Source organism: Mus caroli, chromosome 11 (assembly GCF_900094665.2).
Source record: "Mus caroli chromosome 11, CAROLI_EIJ_v1.1, whole genome shotgun sequence".
NCBI lineage: Eukaryota > Metazoa > Chordata > Mammalia > Rodentia > Muridae > Mus > Mus caroli.
In genome coordinates, this window is record NC_034580.1 from 18768105 (window position 1) to 18787622 (window position 19518).

The 19518-nt window shown below is 41.2% G+C and overlaps 1 protein-coding gene across 3 annotated transcripts in view; it reads right to left on the reverse strand.

Moving 5' to 3' along the window:
* Commd1 (copper metabolism domain containing 1) overlaps positions 1-19518 on the reverse strand; it is an 86617-nt gene that overhangs the window by 47474 nt on the left and 19625 nt on the right. For all 3 annotated transcript variants that reach the window (XM_021175834.2, XM_029483247.1, XM_029483246.1), the window contains one exon: positions 12261-12542. In XM_021175834.2, the coding sequence (XP_021031493.1) occupies positions 12261-12542 (282 nt within the window). The remainder of the gene's footprint in view (positions 1-12260; positions 12543-19518) is intronic.

Sequence of the window (19518 nt, forward strand, 5' to 3'; positions counted from 1 at the left end):
AAGTTTGAGGCCAACTGGGTACATTGTGAGTGTCTCAAAAAAACAAAAAAAAAAAAAAAAAAAAAAAAAAAAATCAAGTTTTGGATAAGCAAAATTAAGGAAAAGAGTACATACATGGCCTTCAAATTTGCTGACAAAGTTTACAAGGGCTTTAGAATTTCATTCCTCATGTATTTAACATAAAAGGCCAAAGGCAGAGCAACACCTGGAGACTAGCAGTGGAAAGGCCATCAGAACAGCAACAAACATGGTTTTCTTTTAGAAAATGTTTGGATTCCCCTACTGCTCAAGAGAAACAAAAATATATTACATGTAGCAAATATTTCTCAATGCCACCATCAATTGTACAGAACTATCATTATAATAATATTCATCAGATTACAAAACGTGGCTTAAGGAATCTATAGGCAAAGAAAAGAGTTTAACACTTCCTTCATGGGCTGGAGAAATGTGGGGAGAGATGGCTCAGCGTTTAAGAGTACTGACTGCTCTTCCAGAGGTCCTGAGTTCAATTCCCAACAACCACATGATGGCTTACAACCAATAGTAATGGGATCTGATGCCCTCTTTGGTGTGCCTGAAGAGAGTGACAGTGTACTCATATAAAATAAATAAATAAATCTAAAAAAAAAAGAAAAACAAACAAAAAAAACAAAACTTCCCTCACAGCCAATGCAAAAGACAAGAGAAAATTGTACCATTTATTAAATCAAACTTTATATGTCACAGAAGCCTTCAGAAACGAAGAACCAAAGACACAGGTTAAGCTTTGTATACCTAAGCATTCTCTGATAAAGAGCAGACCATCATACAGAAGTGTGACAGAAGCAGGTATGCGGTGCTGCCTATCTGCTCAGACTCCTCTCTGCATGTCACTCTTTCTTGAGATATAGGACAGGACTCCTCTAGAATGAAGCAGAGGAGGAAGGGAACTCTTCTGGACTTTAGACTTGCTTTGAAGAAGGGTTCTAGTTTCTATTTATCCACAACAATGAAGAGAAATTCTAATAGGGTGTGAGACAGGAAGATGGGAAAGGTTAAAAAGACTTTGGAAAACCAGACAGAAACATTCCTGCCTCTGTCTCAACACTTAAGAGGCAGGAGGACCTTAAGTTCTGGGCCAGCCTGGGCTACACAGTGAGGTTCTGTCCCAAGAATAACAAAAAGACCCCAGTCTAAGGTCTTTTCAATCCCCTTTATAGGCTATTCATATGACTACCATATTCTTTCTGTTTCTCAGGCTGTACCCACACACAAATATACACACTGTACTAGTTATTGTGATAGAAACCTATATTTCAGTAATCTCTTTGGTAAATATAAGAATGCTTATAAAAATCACAAGCTGACACAACCATCAAGAAAAAACTGGTAGAAAACCTAGTTTGGCCGGCTATAGTGGCATCTGCCTAAAATCCTATCATCTGGGAGGAGGCGATAGAAGGATCAGGAATTCATGGTCATTTTCAGAAGTTCAAGGCCAGGCTGGGCTGCATACTCTCATGAGAGCCTGTCTCAAACAAACAAAACATAAAATCCAAAAACCTAAATCTGTAAAAATTAGAAAAAAAAATACATATAGCCAAAACAAAACATACCACAACTAATTTAGAAACAAGTAATTTGATTATCAAAAAGAAAATGGCCACTCTTAAGAGCATATAAGGTCCTAGTTTATAATTGGCACCACTGTTGTTTCAGGACCTCTGAAACCTGTGATGTCACATAGGTGGGACCTGAACAGCTGTTGCCAAGGCAACAACCACCATATTCCCAGAATCCAGTTGGCTCACCTCCCACCTTTACCTGTGACTGCACCATCACCCATATATAAAGAAAACCCCCCTTCCTCCCTCTCCCTCTCCCTCTCTCTATCTCTCTTCCCCCTTCTCTTTCCGCTGCTACCTTGCCCCCCTCTCTCCCAATAAACCTCACGTGGAAGTGTTTGGCCTGTTATAGTCCTTCTGAAGCCGCGCAACATTCAAGATCATAACAACCACTAAGTCTGATACTGTCATTAGCATCCATGATTCAAGAGGGAATAAGATATTCAAAATAGCATAGTGTCTGCTTTTATGTCCTTCAATTTCATGTAAGACAGATACTAAACAAGCAAATACGGGTTCATCAGTTAAGAGTAAATACTACTCTTGCAGAAGACCTGAATTTGGTTCCCAGCAACCATATTTAGCAACTCACAACTGCCTGTAATTCCAGCTAAAGGGAGATCCGCTGGTCTCCATAGTCATCTGCACTCCTGCGTGCAAGCACACACACACACACTCAAAAAAAAAAAAAAAACCTTTAAAAAAAAAAACACAATCAATTACAAATATTCTGGGCCTTATGAAAAAGGAAAAGGAGGTGCTATGGTAAGTAGTCTAACAAGGGGAAATTACAAAACCAGACCAACCAAGAAAATACACAGGAAGGAGAGAAAGAACTGGGGGTTTCTCTCACTTCCCAGGACACTCATAGGAAGAATATTACTATTCTTTCACATTCTTTTATTCCAAGTTCACTGTACATCAAACCTTGCCATATTCTGAAATCTAAGCGCTTGCATCTGGGCAAGGAGAGGAAATTATAGCAGGGTCTGTCTTACTCCACAATGGCCATACATTTGGTCAGTAAATTTAGGTAGACCTATCTTCCAAAAGTAAAATTAAAGCTAATTAAAATTTGAAGTGAAGAAAGAGAAAACAGGGCAAACTTTCCATATATGGAGCATTACTAAAAATACAAAACATTTTAAAATTCTTTATAATGACATTGAAAAATTATTCCAAACACGTTATAAGAAGTAAAAATATAAAGAAATTAAAGGAAAACCAGGAGTGGTGGCATGTGCCTTTAATTCCAACACTCGGGAAGCAGGGGCAGGTAGCTCTCTGTGAGTTCACAGCCACCCTGGTCTACATAGAAACTGGACATCCAGGGCTACAAAGAGAGACCTTGTCTCAAAATGGGAGGAGACGAGGGTGGGGAGCTAACAAAACAGTATGAGATGTGGACATGAACTTGCAAACCATTTAAAAAGAGACGTCCCTAGACCTTGCCGTAACAGAGTAGAACGGCTTCTTCAGTGAACTGTAATTCTCTTTTTTTAAAAGACTTTTTATTTATTTTGTATGCATTGGAGTTTTGTTGGCATGTATGTTTGTGTGTGTGTGGGGGGGGGTTAAATCCTCTGGAACTGGAGTTACAGACAGTTGTAAGCGTCCATGTGGAATTGAACCTGGGCCCTCTGAAAGAGCAGCCAGTGCTCTTAACCACTGAGCCATCTCTCCAAACGGTAATTATCAATCTCTAACTCGACAAAATATAAACTATTCTCTTGCATGCCTTTAATCTCAGCACTTGGGAGGCAGAGGCAGGCAGATTTCTGAGTTATAGACCAGCCTGGTCTACAGAGTGAGTTCGAGGACAGCCAGGGTTACAAAGAAACCCTGTCTCGAAAAAAACCAAAAACCAAAAACCAAAAAAACTATTCTCTTTGCCCAAGGCTATCCACTATCACCAGCTTACCTCCCATTTCCAAAGGCTCTGACTCACAGGCCACTGTCAGTGTCTTGGAAAGAACAATGCACATTTAGTAGATGGAAGGCTGAAAGTTCACGCCTTACTCTAAAACTGGAGGCTTCCTGATAGTCTCAGAAAAAAATAGGTTTGGAGAAACACTTGACCTTGGAAAGAACAGTTTCCACTTCCTATGGATACCATTGGAGGTAGGGCCCCTAGTAACTAATGTACCGACCAACCATCATAGCACCCACGTCAAGGGCTGTTTTCAGTTTTCGACCAGTAGCATCATTACCCCACTACCAGCAAACAACATTTAAACTCTGTAAGTATGTAACCTGACAAAATAGAACCTGTCAACTCTACAAATATAATGTTCAAGCAAAGAAACCCGCAAGTGTTTTTCATTATGAAGAAAGCTAGAGAGGCACTAAAGAGACAGCTCAGTTGTTGGCTACTGCACCTACAGAGGATCAGAATTTGGTTCCCAGGCCCCATGCCAGGCAGCTCACAACTGCCTGTTAACTCCAGCTTCAGGAAATCCAATGCCCTTTTCTGAATCATATTTATACACATAAACACACATGTGGACATATAATTAAAAATAAAATCAAATATACAAAATTAGACCTGGAAATTTTATTTTATCCACAGAGAATAAACAGATTCATTTAAAATACACTGTAATCACAAATAAGGAAATTTAAAGGTGAATTTTATCATATGTTAGTTTGGCAGTTCTGAACTTTTGGGGTTGAATGACCCTTTCATGGGGACTGCCTAAGACCATTGAAAAACACAGATATTTACATTACAATTCATAACAGTGGCAAACAAAATTAGAGTTATAAAGTAACAGTAAAATAAATTTAAGGTTGGTGGTAACCACAGCATGAGGAGCTGTATTATAAAGTACTCGGTAGGTTGAAAACTACTGTGTTAGGTACTGGAATCTACTGACTGAAATGAACTATCACATCTCAGCGTGTACGTAACTGGAGGAAGAGATAAGCTTTGCGAGACCCCACACTACTGAGGGAGTCAGCCTCTCTAAGAAAGGCACTCTGATGATATCCCTCCAGTGAAGCACAGCTGTGCTCTTTAAAGCTCTGAGAATTACTTCTATATTTTTGAACACCAACTTTGTTACTTTGTTTACAAGTTGTACAATTTAAATACACAAGGTAGGAATAGTTGCCTAAAGAAGAGCTCATTGGTCCAAAGTGTAAAAATATCCTCATCAAAGGTTATCCTTAGCTGGGCGGTGGTGGCACATGACTGCACTTGGGAGGCAGAGGCAGGCAGATTTCTGAGTTCGAGGCCATCCTGATCTACAGAGTGAGTTCCAGGACAGCCAGGGCTACACAGAGAAACTCTGTCTCAGAAAAAAGAAAATAAATAAATAAATAAATAAATAAATACATGGCTATCCTCCTGACTTATTTCCCAAAGGAAATCCATGAAATTCCAATCCAAGCATAAACAAGGCTAAAGATCAACAAAATGACTACTTCCACAGCTACTGTATTTAAGGCTTTCATAGTTGATGATGGAAATACAAGTTATAAGCCAAATGAGGACAGTTACTAAAGGGCTCTTAGGCACTGCATGGTAGGGGTGACAACACTACCATCTCATTTACAACTCTGACTTTAAATTTCTATCTAACCCGTTTGTTTCCAAAATTAACTACAGACCCCAGTCTTCTTCTGGGTGTTGTATGGAAGGCAGCATAAGAATTATTCTAATTAATGGGGAAGGGAGTGGTGGTTTGAATAAGAACAGCCAACACAAGCTCCTACTTTTGAATGTTTAGTCATCAGGGCGTGGCAGCAGTTGAAAGGGATTAGGATGTGTGGCCTTGCTAGAGGGAGTGTGTCACTGGAGGTCAATGGTTCTCCCAGCTGCCAGTGGATCTGGATGTAGAACTCTAGACCTCTCCAGCACCAAGACTGCCTGTGTGCTCCCATGCTATGACATGCTATGACAACAATAGACATAGTCATGGTGTTTCTTCACAGCTGTAGAACAGTGACTAGGACACCTCTACCAAGCCAGTGCTCTGAAACATTAGACTGGGAACACAGCTGGCTAAAGTAAGTTTATTCTTGAAATGCAAATGGAGGCCAGCACTGATGCTAATGGGCCAGCATCAGAGGAGGACAAACAGACAAATTCGGATTTACACACAGGCAAATGGACTCCAAAGCCGTGCACAGCACAGACTTCCTGTCCACCACTATCTCATAGACAACTCTGAAAAATAAAGGATTATTCTAAAAATCTTTCGTCAGACTTTCCAGGATTGAAACAGAAACCACCAGGAGATTGAGTTTATTAATCCAGGTGACCAATGGAAGCCAATCTCAAAGTAATTTACAAGTAGACTTTAAATTCAAAAGTCTGGTGGAGGGCTGGTGAGATGGCTCAGTGAGTAAGAGCACTGACTGCTCTTCCGAAGGTCCTGAGTTCAAATCCCAGCAACCACATGGTGGCTCACAACCATCTGTAATGAGATCTGAAGTCTGGTGGAGCTAATTTATGATCTGCATTCAAAACCCTATAGAATGAGAGGCTGTGTCTTCAAAGAACATTAGGAAAACTTAGAATTGGTGTCAAAGTTTAACTAAGAAGCCTCTGCTACAAACAATGGCCATACATCAGCTCCAGAGAAGCCATTATCTGCAGGTGTGGTAGCACTGCTGTTCATCACCAAGGAAGTCAGGACTGGAACTCAAGCAGGTCAGGAAGCAGGAGCTGATGCAGAGGCCATGGAGGGATGTTCTTTACTGGCTTGCCTCCCCTGGCTTGCTCAGCCTGCTCTCTTATAGAACCAAGACTACCAGCCCAGAGATGGCATCACCCACAAGGGGCCTTTCCCCCTTGATCACTAATTGAGAAAATGCCTTACAGTTGGATCTCATGGAGGCATTTCCTCAACTGAAGCTCCTTTCTCTGTGATAGCTCCAGCTGTGTCAAGTCGACACAAAACTCGCCAGTACACACTCTGGTTCTTTTAACCTAACAGACTGAGACCTGAGAGTCCTCCTCCACCACAGGTCACTTACATAGCAATGCACTGCAGGCGTATTCTGAGTCTCTTCTACTGTATGCTCAGCATAAAGTACTACACATACTTCGTGTACTCAAAAAGTAAATAAATAAAACTTAGAGAAATGAAATATATGGGAGGGGTAGAGAGATGGCTTGGAGGTTAAGAGTCGTAACTGCTTTTCTAGAGGTCCTGAGTTCACTCTCCAGCAACCACGTGGTGGCTCTCAACCATCTCTAATGAAATCTGTGACTCTTCTGATGTGCAGGTATACATGCAAGCTGGAGAAGAACCTTATTGTGGCACACAGTCTATTTGTACTGATTACATAGCAACAGTGCTCACAGGAGCTCAAACAGAGAGCTCTCTTAATGAGACAACACAGGAAAGGGAAACATCTCAGCTCTGATTTTCTTTTTTTTTTTTTCTTTTAATTTTTTTTTTAAGATGTACTTATTTTATGCATATGAGTACACGGTCGCTGTCTTCAGACACACCAGAAGAGGGCATCTTACTCCACTACAGATGGTTGTGAGCCATTATGTGGTTGCTGGGAATTGAACTCGGGACCTCTGGAAGAGCAGTCAGTGCTCTTAACTGCAGAGCCATCTCTCCAGTACCCCAGAAGTTCTTCTTGATTGAACCAATGCAAAATATCTGTTTTCATGGGACACAACTGTGAATACAGGGACCATGGCTGTCAATCACTAGTTGTAAACTTGCCTAGCATTTGGGAGATTTGGGACTTAACTCCAGTACTGCAAATGAAACACAACAAAAGCACAACAAAGTGCACTGTATAGTATATTTAACTGTAGGTTATAATCATAATGTTATAAAATTCATTGGGATAGTCATAACACTACCAATCTTGTAGGCATTCTGTTTAGTTGAAAAAGGTCTTATGTCTAGCTTCACTTTCAGCAGAATACAAGAAAAGTAAAATTGTGCCTCTAACAGATTTAAGTTCAAATGCTTCATCCCAGACCAGGAAGCGGGGTTTGCTGCCAAGTCTGATGATCTGAGTTTGATTCCCAGGACCCACGTGGTAGAAAGAGAGAACTGACTTCAGAAATTTGTCCTCTGATCTCTACATGCACACTGTGACACAAGGCTAACTTCTCAGTGTGGCTGTACCTCGATCTCTGATCTCTCAGTTTTGTCCCCAAGACCTTCCTGAGGTTGGTGCCTTCCTGCTACTCAACACTCAGAGCAGCCTTTCCTACTAAAGTAGCAGCAGAGTCTGAGGCAGAGTCCAGCAGCTGTGAGCCTCAGGGCCCCTGGGAAAGCCTGATATGCAAAGGCACCGAGGATTCTAGCACCCCAGTTCTGCTTGTGTTGGCTCTTCTGTCCACCTACCTGCCTGAGGGTGGGGAAAGGGAGGAAGAACATGTACGATATGATGAAAAAGAGCCAGCGACTGCAGGAACCTTTCCTAAGTCACCACCCAAAGTGATGAGCATGGTAAATGCTCCAAGAACTGATTCTGTCTGTAGTGATTCCTTCATTTTGTAAGTGTGTGCTCTGGATCAGAAAGCAGAAGTTATCAGAAAAGAAAAATCAGATGCAAATGTCTAGTCAGCTCCTACTCTTGAAGCCTGGTCTGCCCGCAGCATAATAAGCAAACCACTCCAATGAAGCTTACTCACCAGGAAAGGAAACCAAGTGGGAGAATACAGGAGAACTGAGGCTCTGCCTCTCCAAGGATGGAATTATAGGCATGTACAGCTGAAATGCCACTATTTTTCATTTGTATTTTATGTGTATGGGTATTTTGCCTTCATATACATCTGTGTACCACGTGCATGCCTGGTTCTCTCCAAGGCAAGAAGAGGGTATTAAATCACCTAGAACTGGAGTTACCAACAGTTGTGAGCCACCGTCTAAGGATTGGAAATCAAACCTGGGTCCTCTGGAAGAGCAGGCAGTGCCGTTAACCACTGATCTTTCTCTCCAGCCCTAAGAAGCCTAAGAGACCTAAAAGATCCCTGCTAAGTCAGCAGCAGTGAAACCAGAGGCAAGCATCCCTCTCTTCTGTAATTTTATCAAATATATTTTCAGGTCACTCTGGAAATGCATAGGGAGTATCATTGGGCCTGGGGACTGCACAGAGACAGGTCTCACACCTGTTCCCAAAAGAGAGACTACATGTACACACCATACTACATTTTGCTCCTTCAAAAGTTATTCTAACTGAAGAGGTAACTGTTTTTAATCGGCTTATACTGTACATCATATTGGCATATCTAATTAGCCTATAACACCAGCTGCTTGGAAAGCAGAGGGAGGGGACCACCAGTTCAAGGCCTATCTGAGCTTACAGAAGGTTAAGGCAAGCCTAGGCAGCTTTCTGAAACTCTATCTCAAAAACACAAAGGACAAAAGAAGGGAAGGCCAGTGCATGGCTGAGTGACTGAGAGTTTGCCCAGCATGTATGTCCTGAGTTCAGTCCCTACCATCACAGAGGCAGAAATGGCAAAGACAGAAAAGAGGGGGAAGTTATTTAACTTAGACGTACAGAAAACATATTTGATAAAATTACAGGAGACATTTCCCAAATATGGGGAAGAGATGGCTACCCAGACACAGGAAGTATTCAGAAACCAAGCCAAACAGAAAATACCATGTGTGCTACAGTTCAATATCATATTTATGGAAAAAAGTATTGAGAATCATAAGGGAAAATATCAAATCACATAGAAAGGCAAATCCATCAGAATAACAGCAGATTTCCTCACTAAAAAATCTAAAGGCCAGGAGAAAGGAGTGGTCCATTTCATGCTGAAAACCAATGGCCAACCGAGATTACTATGTCCAGCAGAACTATTCTTCACAATTGGAGAGGGGGGAAACGTTTCCATGATAAACACAAGCTAAAGGAATTTACTACCACTAATCCAGCAGTACAGAAGCTACTGGAAGGAATGCTACACACTGAAGAAGAAAAAATAACATTCATGAGATACAGGGAACAAGGAACTATGCTGAAGCAGAAAGCAAGCAAATATGAGGAAAACAGCAAACATTATAAAAATCAACAAAATAGCCAGGCGGTGGTGGCTCACACCTTTTAATCCCAGCACTCAGGACGCAGAGACAGGCAGATCTCTCAGTCTGAGGCCAGATTGGTCTACAGAGTGAGTTTCAGGACAGCCAGGACTACACAGAGAAACCCTGTCTTGGAAACCAAAAGCAAAAACAAAACAAATGGGTGCTGCTGAGAAAGGCAAGGAGACTTTTGCTGAAAAGTGTGCCCAGTGCCACACTGTGGGGAAGGGTGGCAACCAAACACACAGTGGAGGGCTCCTTCAGCCAATGCTTTCTTTTACACAGTCCCCAGCAAGAACAAAAGGGTCATCTGTTGCTATATAGGGAACTGGTTACACAGAAACAAGAAAAGTGCTGTGCTTGAGAAAGTTTTTTTCTTTTCCTTTTCTTTCTTTCTTTTCTTTTTTTTTTTTTTTTTTTTGAGACTGGAACTCTCTCTGTAGACCAGGCTGGCCTTGAACTCAGAAATCCGCCTGCCTCTGCCTCCCAAGTGCTGGGATTAAAGGCATGTGCCACCATGCCCAGCCTGAGAAAGTTATTTTCTAAAATACAATGTATTGTAGCACAACCAAATTGTTCACATTACCAAAGCAACATTTCCCTGGAGTTTAACTTTGTGACACCAAGTCTCATCCTTTTTACCTACTTAAATAAAAAATATGTTCATATCTCACTATGTGACCATATTTATAGAATCTGGAATGTGTTGCTCTAACTGTATAAAGTTTTACAAAGAAGTGAAAATATTTGTTGTACTTTTTACTAAATTCTATATCAATTATAAATTTTTTATGAAATAAATATTTTATAGTATGAAAAGAGAAAGAAATTCCTAGAATCAAATGAAAATGCAGCATACTAAAGCATACGGATGTGACACAGGCAGCCCTAAGCAGAAAGCTCTAGCTGCAGTGCTGACACACTGACGTCATTACTTTGCTCCTCGCCTAGACATAACTGGTACTCTCTAAATGTGAGGTAAGCAGAGTCGGATATAAATTATGTGATTTACTTAACATGGTAAATAATTTTCAGATTCAACTATTTTAGCCTGTGTGTCAAGGTTTCTTTCCTTTGAGTGCATGGCTTGTAAACTATTACAATAAAATCAAAAAGGCACATTATAATCTTAGTTCAAGAAGTATTAGGGAAATACTAGGTTAAAGAAATGCTATAATAATTTCCTAAGATTCTTACAATAGATATGTATGTTCTCATATCCCAGGCACATATTAAGTACTTAAAAACAACATGAAATACAGTAGACTCCTCCTGGCAGACTCCACATCTCAAGATTTGACCAACCACAACATAAAAATACTCACATAAATATCTGTATCTACCATGTACTGACTTTATTTTGTCATTATTCAGCATAATAATAATTTACATAGAGTTTACATTGTTTTAGGAAGTATAAGTAATCTAGAATTATTTAAAATAAAGGAGGATATATGCAAGTCACATGCAAATGCCACACAATTTCATGAAAAGGAGCTGAGCATAGGTGTTGGTGTATGTTCAGGGACATGGTGTCCTAAGAGCAGTCTTCTCAGAGACACAGACACACGTGTGCACTCACGATTGCCAGAATAAAAAGTAGCTGGCCTATGCACGGACCAGAAAAGCTCCGAGTCTACCTGCTACTCCTCTCTTGACTTTTATCTCAGCACACTTTGTTTACTTCATACTGGGGAAGCACAGGCACATTTCTATAGCGAGCACAATTGACTGACTAGACTTCACAATTAAATAAACCCAAGCCCATTGCTACAATTAACACTGTTCTAAACTAAATGAGTAAAAGGCATTCTAATTTTCTTAATTAACAAAGCACCTTTAATTAAAGTCAATATGGAATTACATTGGAAAAGAAACAAAAAAACCTAAAGAACAGCATGTGTGAAGAAACCAGCCAGCTAAAGGGACTGTGCTTACCATTGAGAAAGAAAATACATTTCTAGTGCAGGATATAATGAAAGCCCTTATTTGATTATTTTTCAAAAATAAATGTGATAACTCAGTGGTCTGGATAGTCTCTAATTACCAGTTTGTTTCCTCTCTTCCCCACTCAAAAAAACATAAGCCAGGTCACCTGAAGTCTGATTTAGCAGGCGTCTGGAGCAGGAGCTGGATAGCTTTAAGAGAGTCTGCATAGACACTAAAACCACCTGTTATGCGACTCCAGAGGTGAGCAGCACTGGCCCGTGAATAATCAAGATCCAGTTGAAAATGATTTGTGAGCTTGAGGCCAGAGATGGCACACATGGTCTTTAGGAACAATGCATCGATATGGTTAAGAGATTAGGATTTATCACCTCCCATACTGGACTGACTACACAAATAACAGGATAGGAAAGGTTTGGTGTGCACCCAGTAACCTTGGCTCCTGCTCTTTGTGTCTCTATCATTGCCTGGGAGACTGCAGTCAAACTGTCCGACTGTGCCCTTTGAGACAACTGCAAGGACATGTAGCTGCTTTTTTAGACTCTGTCTATAACTGAGAACATCAAAATGTTCACATGATTTTACCTCTAAAAGTGATTTTTAGGGTTACCTCAGCAAACTCTGTTAAATAAAAGTAAAATACGTGTATGAAAATACACAATTTACAAAGGGAAATTGAAGTTGGGCTCACCTGTCCATTTTTTCCAAATTCCAGCTCTATTACGGCAACAGGGCTGTGTATCTGAGTTGAGTGCCGGGACTGAGACTTGCCATCGACTCTCCAGCTCAGGCCCCGAAGGCCGTTGTCCCAGCGGCTCTGCTTCATGAGGCTCTCTCGGATTTTTATCTTCTGGCTCTTCCAAAACTTGGAGATGACTGCAGCTTGTTCACTGGTGATGCCACCTTGCTTTTTGGTTTGAGCAGTCAGGAATGCCTCTAACTGGTTGAAATCCATGTCTGCAGATGCAATAGACTATAAAGATAAAAGAAAAAGCAATATATTTGAACTTGGTAGATAACTAGACAAAGCTAGCTGCCTAGCTACAGAACATATTTTGATTGAACTTAGTTTCACCAGGACTCATCTCGGATAGCCTGCTGTTGCCCTGTGTAATGGAGATCCTGAAGCTGTGGATCTGTAGGTCCAGCCCTGAATCTGGGCCTAGGTGGTAGTTAAATTGATTAGCCTGCTAGTTCTCCCACACAACACCACCAGAGCTAACTCTCTGGCTGGCCAGGCAAGGCTCAGTGGAGCCAGCTCTCCAGAGCCAGCTCTCCCAGGCTGCCTAGGTAAGGGGCAGAGGCAGGAAGAGCTCTCCCATGTGGGCAGGGCGCCACTGTGTGGTAGCAAATCAACACGACCTCCGGAGGCATGGTCTTTGGTGAGTCCAGACATGACCCTGAGCAGCAGCACAGGCTGAGACATCACCATGGTCTCAGATGGCAATGCAGGCTTCTCTTACATCAGGCTGTTCCTCACTGCCAGCCTGTCTCCAGTTCTCTCTTCCTAGTCACAAACTTCTTACCTTCTCTGTCTCTCCCATCTCTGCAACTACATACTTGCTCATTGCAATGGCACCTACTGGGCCCACACTGCTAGCCTGTGGTCTGTGACTGTCTTCAATCCAGCCCATGCTGCACAGCCTAGACATCTATTACTTCTATTGAGTCTCATATTCTAGTTTCCATTTCACAGACAACATGGTAGTCAGAAGCACTAAGTTTTCATAAAGACCAGAGAGCCAAAGAGTCCTAACTATTGAGCCATGTTTCTCTGGTTGGTTGTCATAAATGACTGCACACAGATATGGATACTGGCATCGCTGCTGCTGCTGCTGCTGCTGCTGCTGCTGCTGCTGCTGCTGCTGCTGCTGCTGCTGCTGATTAAAAGTCAAACTGAGGGGCTGGTGAGATGGCTCAGTGGGTAAGAGCACCCGACTGCTCTTCCGAAGGTCCAGAGTTCAAATCCCAGCAACCACATGGTGGCTCACAACCATCCGTAACGAGATCTGGCTCCCTCTTCTGGAGTGTCTGAAGACAGCTGCAGTGTACTTATATATAATAAATAAATAAATAAATCTTTAAAAAAAAAAAGTCAAACTGATTCTTTCTACCATCAATAATATAAAAATGTTACCACCTAAGGATTAGCTACAAAGCTTTATTTATATCCCTTAGAGAGTGATTTTCATCTTTTAAAGATTTAGCTGTTACAAGTGAGAAATATGTATTGTTAGAAGTAAGCCAACTAGTTTAGTTTAACAATTTTCAGGAAAGTTGAGAAGGTGGTGTAAGTCAAACCAGTGTGCCAAAACTCATAACACTGTTATCCATAGGCAGAAAGGAGCCACCAAATGCTGGACACATGGATAATTATGATGCAAAGCTAAATCTGAGGACAAAAGTAGCTGAGGCGAAGTGGGAATCCCAGAAGCTCCCTTGGCCAGATGCTGCTGTAGGGACACCAAACCGGGTTGAGGGCAGCTGCAGATCTACTGTTGTTGTGTCTATTAATATAAAAGTTGTATGGAAGGCTTGGTGAGATGGCTCAGTGGTGAAGAGCACTGGCTGCTGCTGCTGCTCTTCCAGAGGTCCTGAGTTCAATTCCCAGCAACTACATGGTGGATCATGACAATCTGTGAAGGGATCTGATGCCCTCTTCTGACAGGCAGGTGTATATGCAGAGAGAGCATTCATACATTTAAAAAAAAAGTTAAAAAGAAAACAAAAATGATGATGATAAAGTAAAATAAATAAAAATTTAATTTTCTTTAAAAAATTGTGTGGCAAACACCCAATCATTCTGATAGATTGTTTCACATTACAGTTGAACACATTTACAGCGTAATTGCCATATTACATAGAAATATTACTTTAAAGACTAGCCTGGCGGCTCATGACTATAATCTCAGCACTCAGGACATAAAGTCAGGAAAATAGCCAAGAATAAATCTGGCCTGTTTATATAAGTTCTAGGGCAGGTAGAGCTACATGGCAAGTCCCCAGGGGGAGGGAATGATTATGAGCATATTATACTAGAATTGAGTTAAATATTCCTATTAGCATCTTCTTTTACAACACTGAAACTCTGTACCATTTCCACCTCATTCAACTCTGGGATTTTACTCTGGGATGTGTGTGGTGATGTGCCCCTGTACCGACAGTCTGAAAGCAGTAGCAGCACCCACATCCTCAGCTCACCAGGAGTTCCAGGACAGCATGTCTTATTCTGACATAACTCTGTCTAGGACATAAAAGCTATTTTGGTTGAGTTTCAATCAGTATCTTGATCTGGGGTCAATCCATCCTTTTCTTAACACAATTCAAACATAAACGAGGAACTGACTTAGAATTGAATTTAAAAAGTCATGCATTTTCATCATTTAATATCAGTTTTTTAATTCAAGAAAGGCCCACATCAGCCTCATTGCAGTTTTCTTCTTCTCATTTTTAAACATATAAAAATGTAAAAAGCATTCTCAGCTGGGAGGTACATGCTTTTATCCCAGCACTCAGGAGGCCAAGGCAGGAAGAGACAGCTTGGTCTACAGTGAGTTCTAGGCAGCCAGGACTATACAACAACAACAACCAACCAACCAACCAACCAACCAAACACTATCTGGAAAAACAAACGAGAGGCAGGCAGATTTCTGAGTTCGAGGCCAGCCTGGTCTACAGAGTGAGTTCCAGGACAACCCTATACAGAAAAACTGTCTCAAAAAAACAAAAAACAAAAACAAACAGCAAAGAACGAAATCAGAAATAATTCTCAGCTTATGAACTATACAAGGACAGGAAACATGGTCAAGGCCTGCTCAAGAACATACCACAGACCAGGCTGACCCAAGTCCACGTGACTGCAGTGTCCCACCTGACCCTATATGAGAAAACTGGTTTATAACAACCACAGCTTAGAAATTAACTTTGTTTACTTGAGAAAGTACCTTAGAACAGTTTTAGTAAACACTACGTTTTTCAGAAATGTGACTAAAATAACTTGTACTTTGGCTAGGTCTCGACTTTATAAACAGAATGCTGAGCATTTGGAGGAACCATTGCTTAGTATAAAGTGTATGAGCTGCCAAAGCAGCACAGCTGTACAGTAAGTGCATTTGTTGCTATGTTCACAGCGATTCCACACATAGATGCGACAGGAACATATACATTCAACAGTGCTTGAATGCTTACAGCTTACAAAATCTCAGGTTACTGTAGTTCCTTTTATTTTCATTTATTTATGCCATGCTGATGTTTTAAAAAATACAAACTATATTTTGTGTGTATATATGTGTGGTATGTATGTGCATGTGTGGGCTGTGTATGTACATATGTGTGCTGTGTGTGCTTTGTGTGCATGTGTGTGTACATGTGTGATGTGTGTATGTGCCTATGTGTGATGTGTGTGCATATGCATGGTGTGTGTGTGCATGTGTGTGCAAATGTGTGCTGTGTGTGTGCATATGTGGTGGTGGGGGGGGAGTGATCATGCATGTCTGTACGTAAATGTGGAGGCCAGAGGTCAGTGTTAGTGTCTTCTTTAATCATTTTCCATCTTCCTTTTGAGCCATAATGTCTCAGTAATCCTGGAGATTACTGACTAGGTCTGTGTGTCACCATTACCACTTGAGTGGAGTTACACATGCATGCTGCTGTGCCTGGCTTTTTACATGGATGCCGAGAAACCAAATTCAGCTCCCCATGTGCAAGTATCAGGCACTTTACAACTGAGTCAGCTCCCCAGCTCCATATATTTACATAAGAACTTATTATAAGGATATAAAATCAGTCGTAGGAAAAACGTTTATTATAAAAAGTAAACAGGGGCTTGACAGATGGCTCAGCGGTAAAGAGCCCTGGCTGCCCTAGCAGAGGACCCAGGGTTCAATTCCCAGTCACCGATATGGCAGTTCACTGTGACTTCAGTCTCAGGGATCCAATGCCCTCCACTGGCCTCCCTGGGTACCAGGCATGCAAATGGTGCACAGACATTACATGCAGACAAAACACACACGTACATAAGAGAATGATAATACAATTTTAAATGAATACAAACATAGGCTCAGAACTACTATGTATATGGTATTCAGAACTACTCCTCCCTCCAGACCCCCGTTTACTTTTTATAGTAAACATTTTTCTAATTTCTGATCAAGCAGAAGCTCAACGTTAAACCAGGCATATCTTCAGTACCTAGGTGACCACAACGCTCCTGCTTCCCACACTGAAAGCACGCAGCACTAACCTGCTCACAAGTCCAAAGGCAGTTCCTTTCTGTGCCTCTGTGCTACTGGGGCTGCTGGAAATGCCCTTCACCCACCGCCCGCCTCATTAGCCTCTTCTACCCAGTCAAACATGTTTTTCCCAGTGTCTTCTTCCCTAGTAAGGTAATTGCCCCTGTCACTGTACTTGCCTCAGAACAATGAAGAGACCTACTTGCAAGTCTCTTTAACCCACTGATTCTACTCTGCGAGAGTAACACATCTGACACCGTTCTCTGACATAGGATTCAAACTGTAACAGGCAGCCTGTCTGAATGACAAGGCACCAGAGCAAGGTGTGCCTGTATTAAAAAAAAAAAAAGCCTCTCAAACTGTAAACCCCCAGCTTTTATTAAATTTAAAATGAAACACAAACTCATAAACAAATGTATAACTGTGACTCTTAGACATGTAAACATAAATAAGAAAATCTTTGGGATCTAAGACTACGCAAAGTGTCTCTTGACAACAAGGCACAATTCAAAAAGAAAAACTAACATATCCACACTCATCAAAATTACCTTTTTCTGGGGGGAGGGTATGGAGGACTTTTGGGATAGCATTGGAAATGTAAATGAAGAAAATACCTAATTAAAAAAAAGATCTCCCATTAAAAAAAAAAAAAAAAAAAAAAAGCTTTTTCTCTGAGGAAGGGGCAAGCTTGCTTCAGCAGCACATATACAAACCTTGGAAGAAAGGATGACTGGGTTGAGAGACACAACATAGGACCAGTGTCCAAGACATAGAAGTTTTCCACACTCAGCCAGAGCAGGCAAGATAGTCCAGTGAGACAAGCCAGGTGACCTGAATTTGATCACTAGAGCCAATATAAAACAGAGAGAGAACAAACTCCACAAGAGCTGTCTTCTGAGCTCTACAGGCATACCCTGGCATGTACACATTGTGTGTGAGTGTGTGTGTGTGTGTGTGTATGTGTGTGTGTGTGTTTTAATTGTATCTTGTGCAGCCAGGTGTGGTAGTGCACGCCTTTAATCCCAGCACTCAGGAGGCAGAGGCAGGCGGACTTCTGAGTTCGAGGCCAGCCTGGTCTACAAAGTGAGTTCCAGGACAGCCAGAGCTATACAGAGAAACCCTGTCTCGAAAAACCAAAAAGATAAATAAATAAATAAATAAATAAATAAATAAATAAATAAATAAATAAATAAATGTATCTTGTGCACATGGGTGTTTTGTTTGCATGTAAATCTGTGCACCACATGCATGCTATACCCCCAACCCCAGAGGCCAGAAAGAGCACTACATACCCTGTTACTACAGTTACAGGAAGTTGTTCACCTCCATATGGGAAACCTCAGTTGAGAAAATGCCCCCACCAGACTGGTCTGTGGCAAGCTTTCAGGCAATGTTCTTGAATGGTGATTGGTGTGGATGGGCCGTCCCTAGGCTGGTGGTCTGGGATGTATAAAAAAGCAAGCTGCACAAGCCATGAGAAACAAGTTAGTAATGAGCATTTCTCCATGACCTCTTCATAAGTTCCTGCCTTGATTTCCTGCCCTGACTTCCCTGCATGATGGACTATCAGCTATAAGATGAAAGAAACCCTTCCCAAGTTGATTTTGGTCATGGTGTTTATCACAGCCATAGTAAGCCTGAGAAATGCAACATGAATTTATGAAATGTCACAATAACACTCACAACTTTGAGAAGGCCAGAGGTAAGCTGTGGTATCTTAGGCATTGTTCACGTTGTAAATACACATTCATGGTAGCCTACACCCAAGTTATTCTCAACCTGTCATATGTTTGGATATAATCAAACATTGTTTAACATGACCAAATATAAAATTCTGTGACTATGTATAACAAAAACAAATACCATAAAGACTTCAAAAATGCCCTGGACTCTACCTAAAATCAATTCAAATATGAAATATTTCAACAGATCCACCCAGGCTTCTTTTATCATAACACCACAGCTAATGAGAATTAATCCTACGCCCAGGTCGCTCTCCTTCCCTCTACTTGCTTTCTACCTGGGAATCACAGTTACAGTTATAATAATGTATAGTTTCAAACTACAGAGATATTTAAACACAAAAATTCACATATTAGGCACTCACAATTAGATCCTATTCTCGATAAACATTGCCAGTGTTCAAAAAATATTAAATAATTATTGCATACAATTAGTGTAGTCTCTAGGTCTCTAAGAAACAAGTCACCATATCGAAAATTAAGACCAATTCACATGCTACAAGGCCAGAATTGATAACAAGGTCCATCAAAAACTAAGGATGTAAGGCCATGACAATTATCTTAGCAAAAGTAGTAGAGCTTCTCTGGGAGACGGTGTGGCAGCTTCTCACAGAGGAGAATGTTCTGACCACCCGTTCAAACCAGTGCTTCCCTTGGCATTCACCCAAATTAGTCGAAAATTCTCTCCACATACAACCTGTACAAGCATGCTTACAGAAACTTTATTTCCAGTTACCAAAACTTGCAAGGAACAAAGATGTTTTACCTCTAGAGAGTGGAATGTGTTTGTTCATTTGTTTGTTTAAGTTTTGTTCTTATTATTTGTACCCAGGCTTTCCACTACTGAACTAAATCCCCAGCTCACAAACAATGGAGTTTCTGGGAAAGGTAAAAGCAGGGACACAAAAAAGCAATCAGTGGCTGTGTGTGTGTGTGTGTGTGTGAGTGTGTGCGTGTGTGTGTGTGTGTGTGTGTG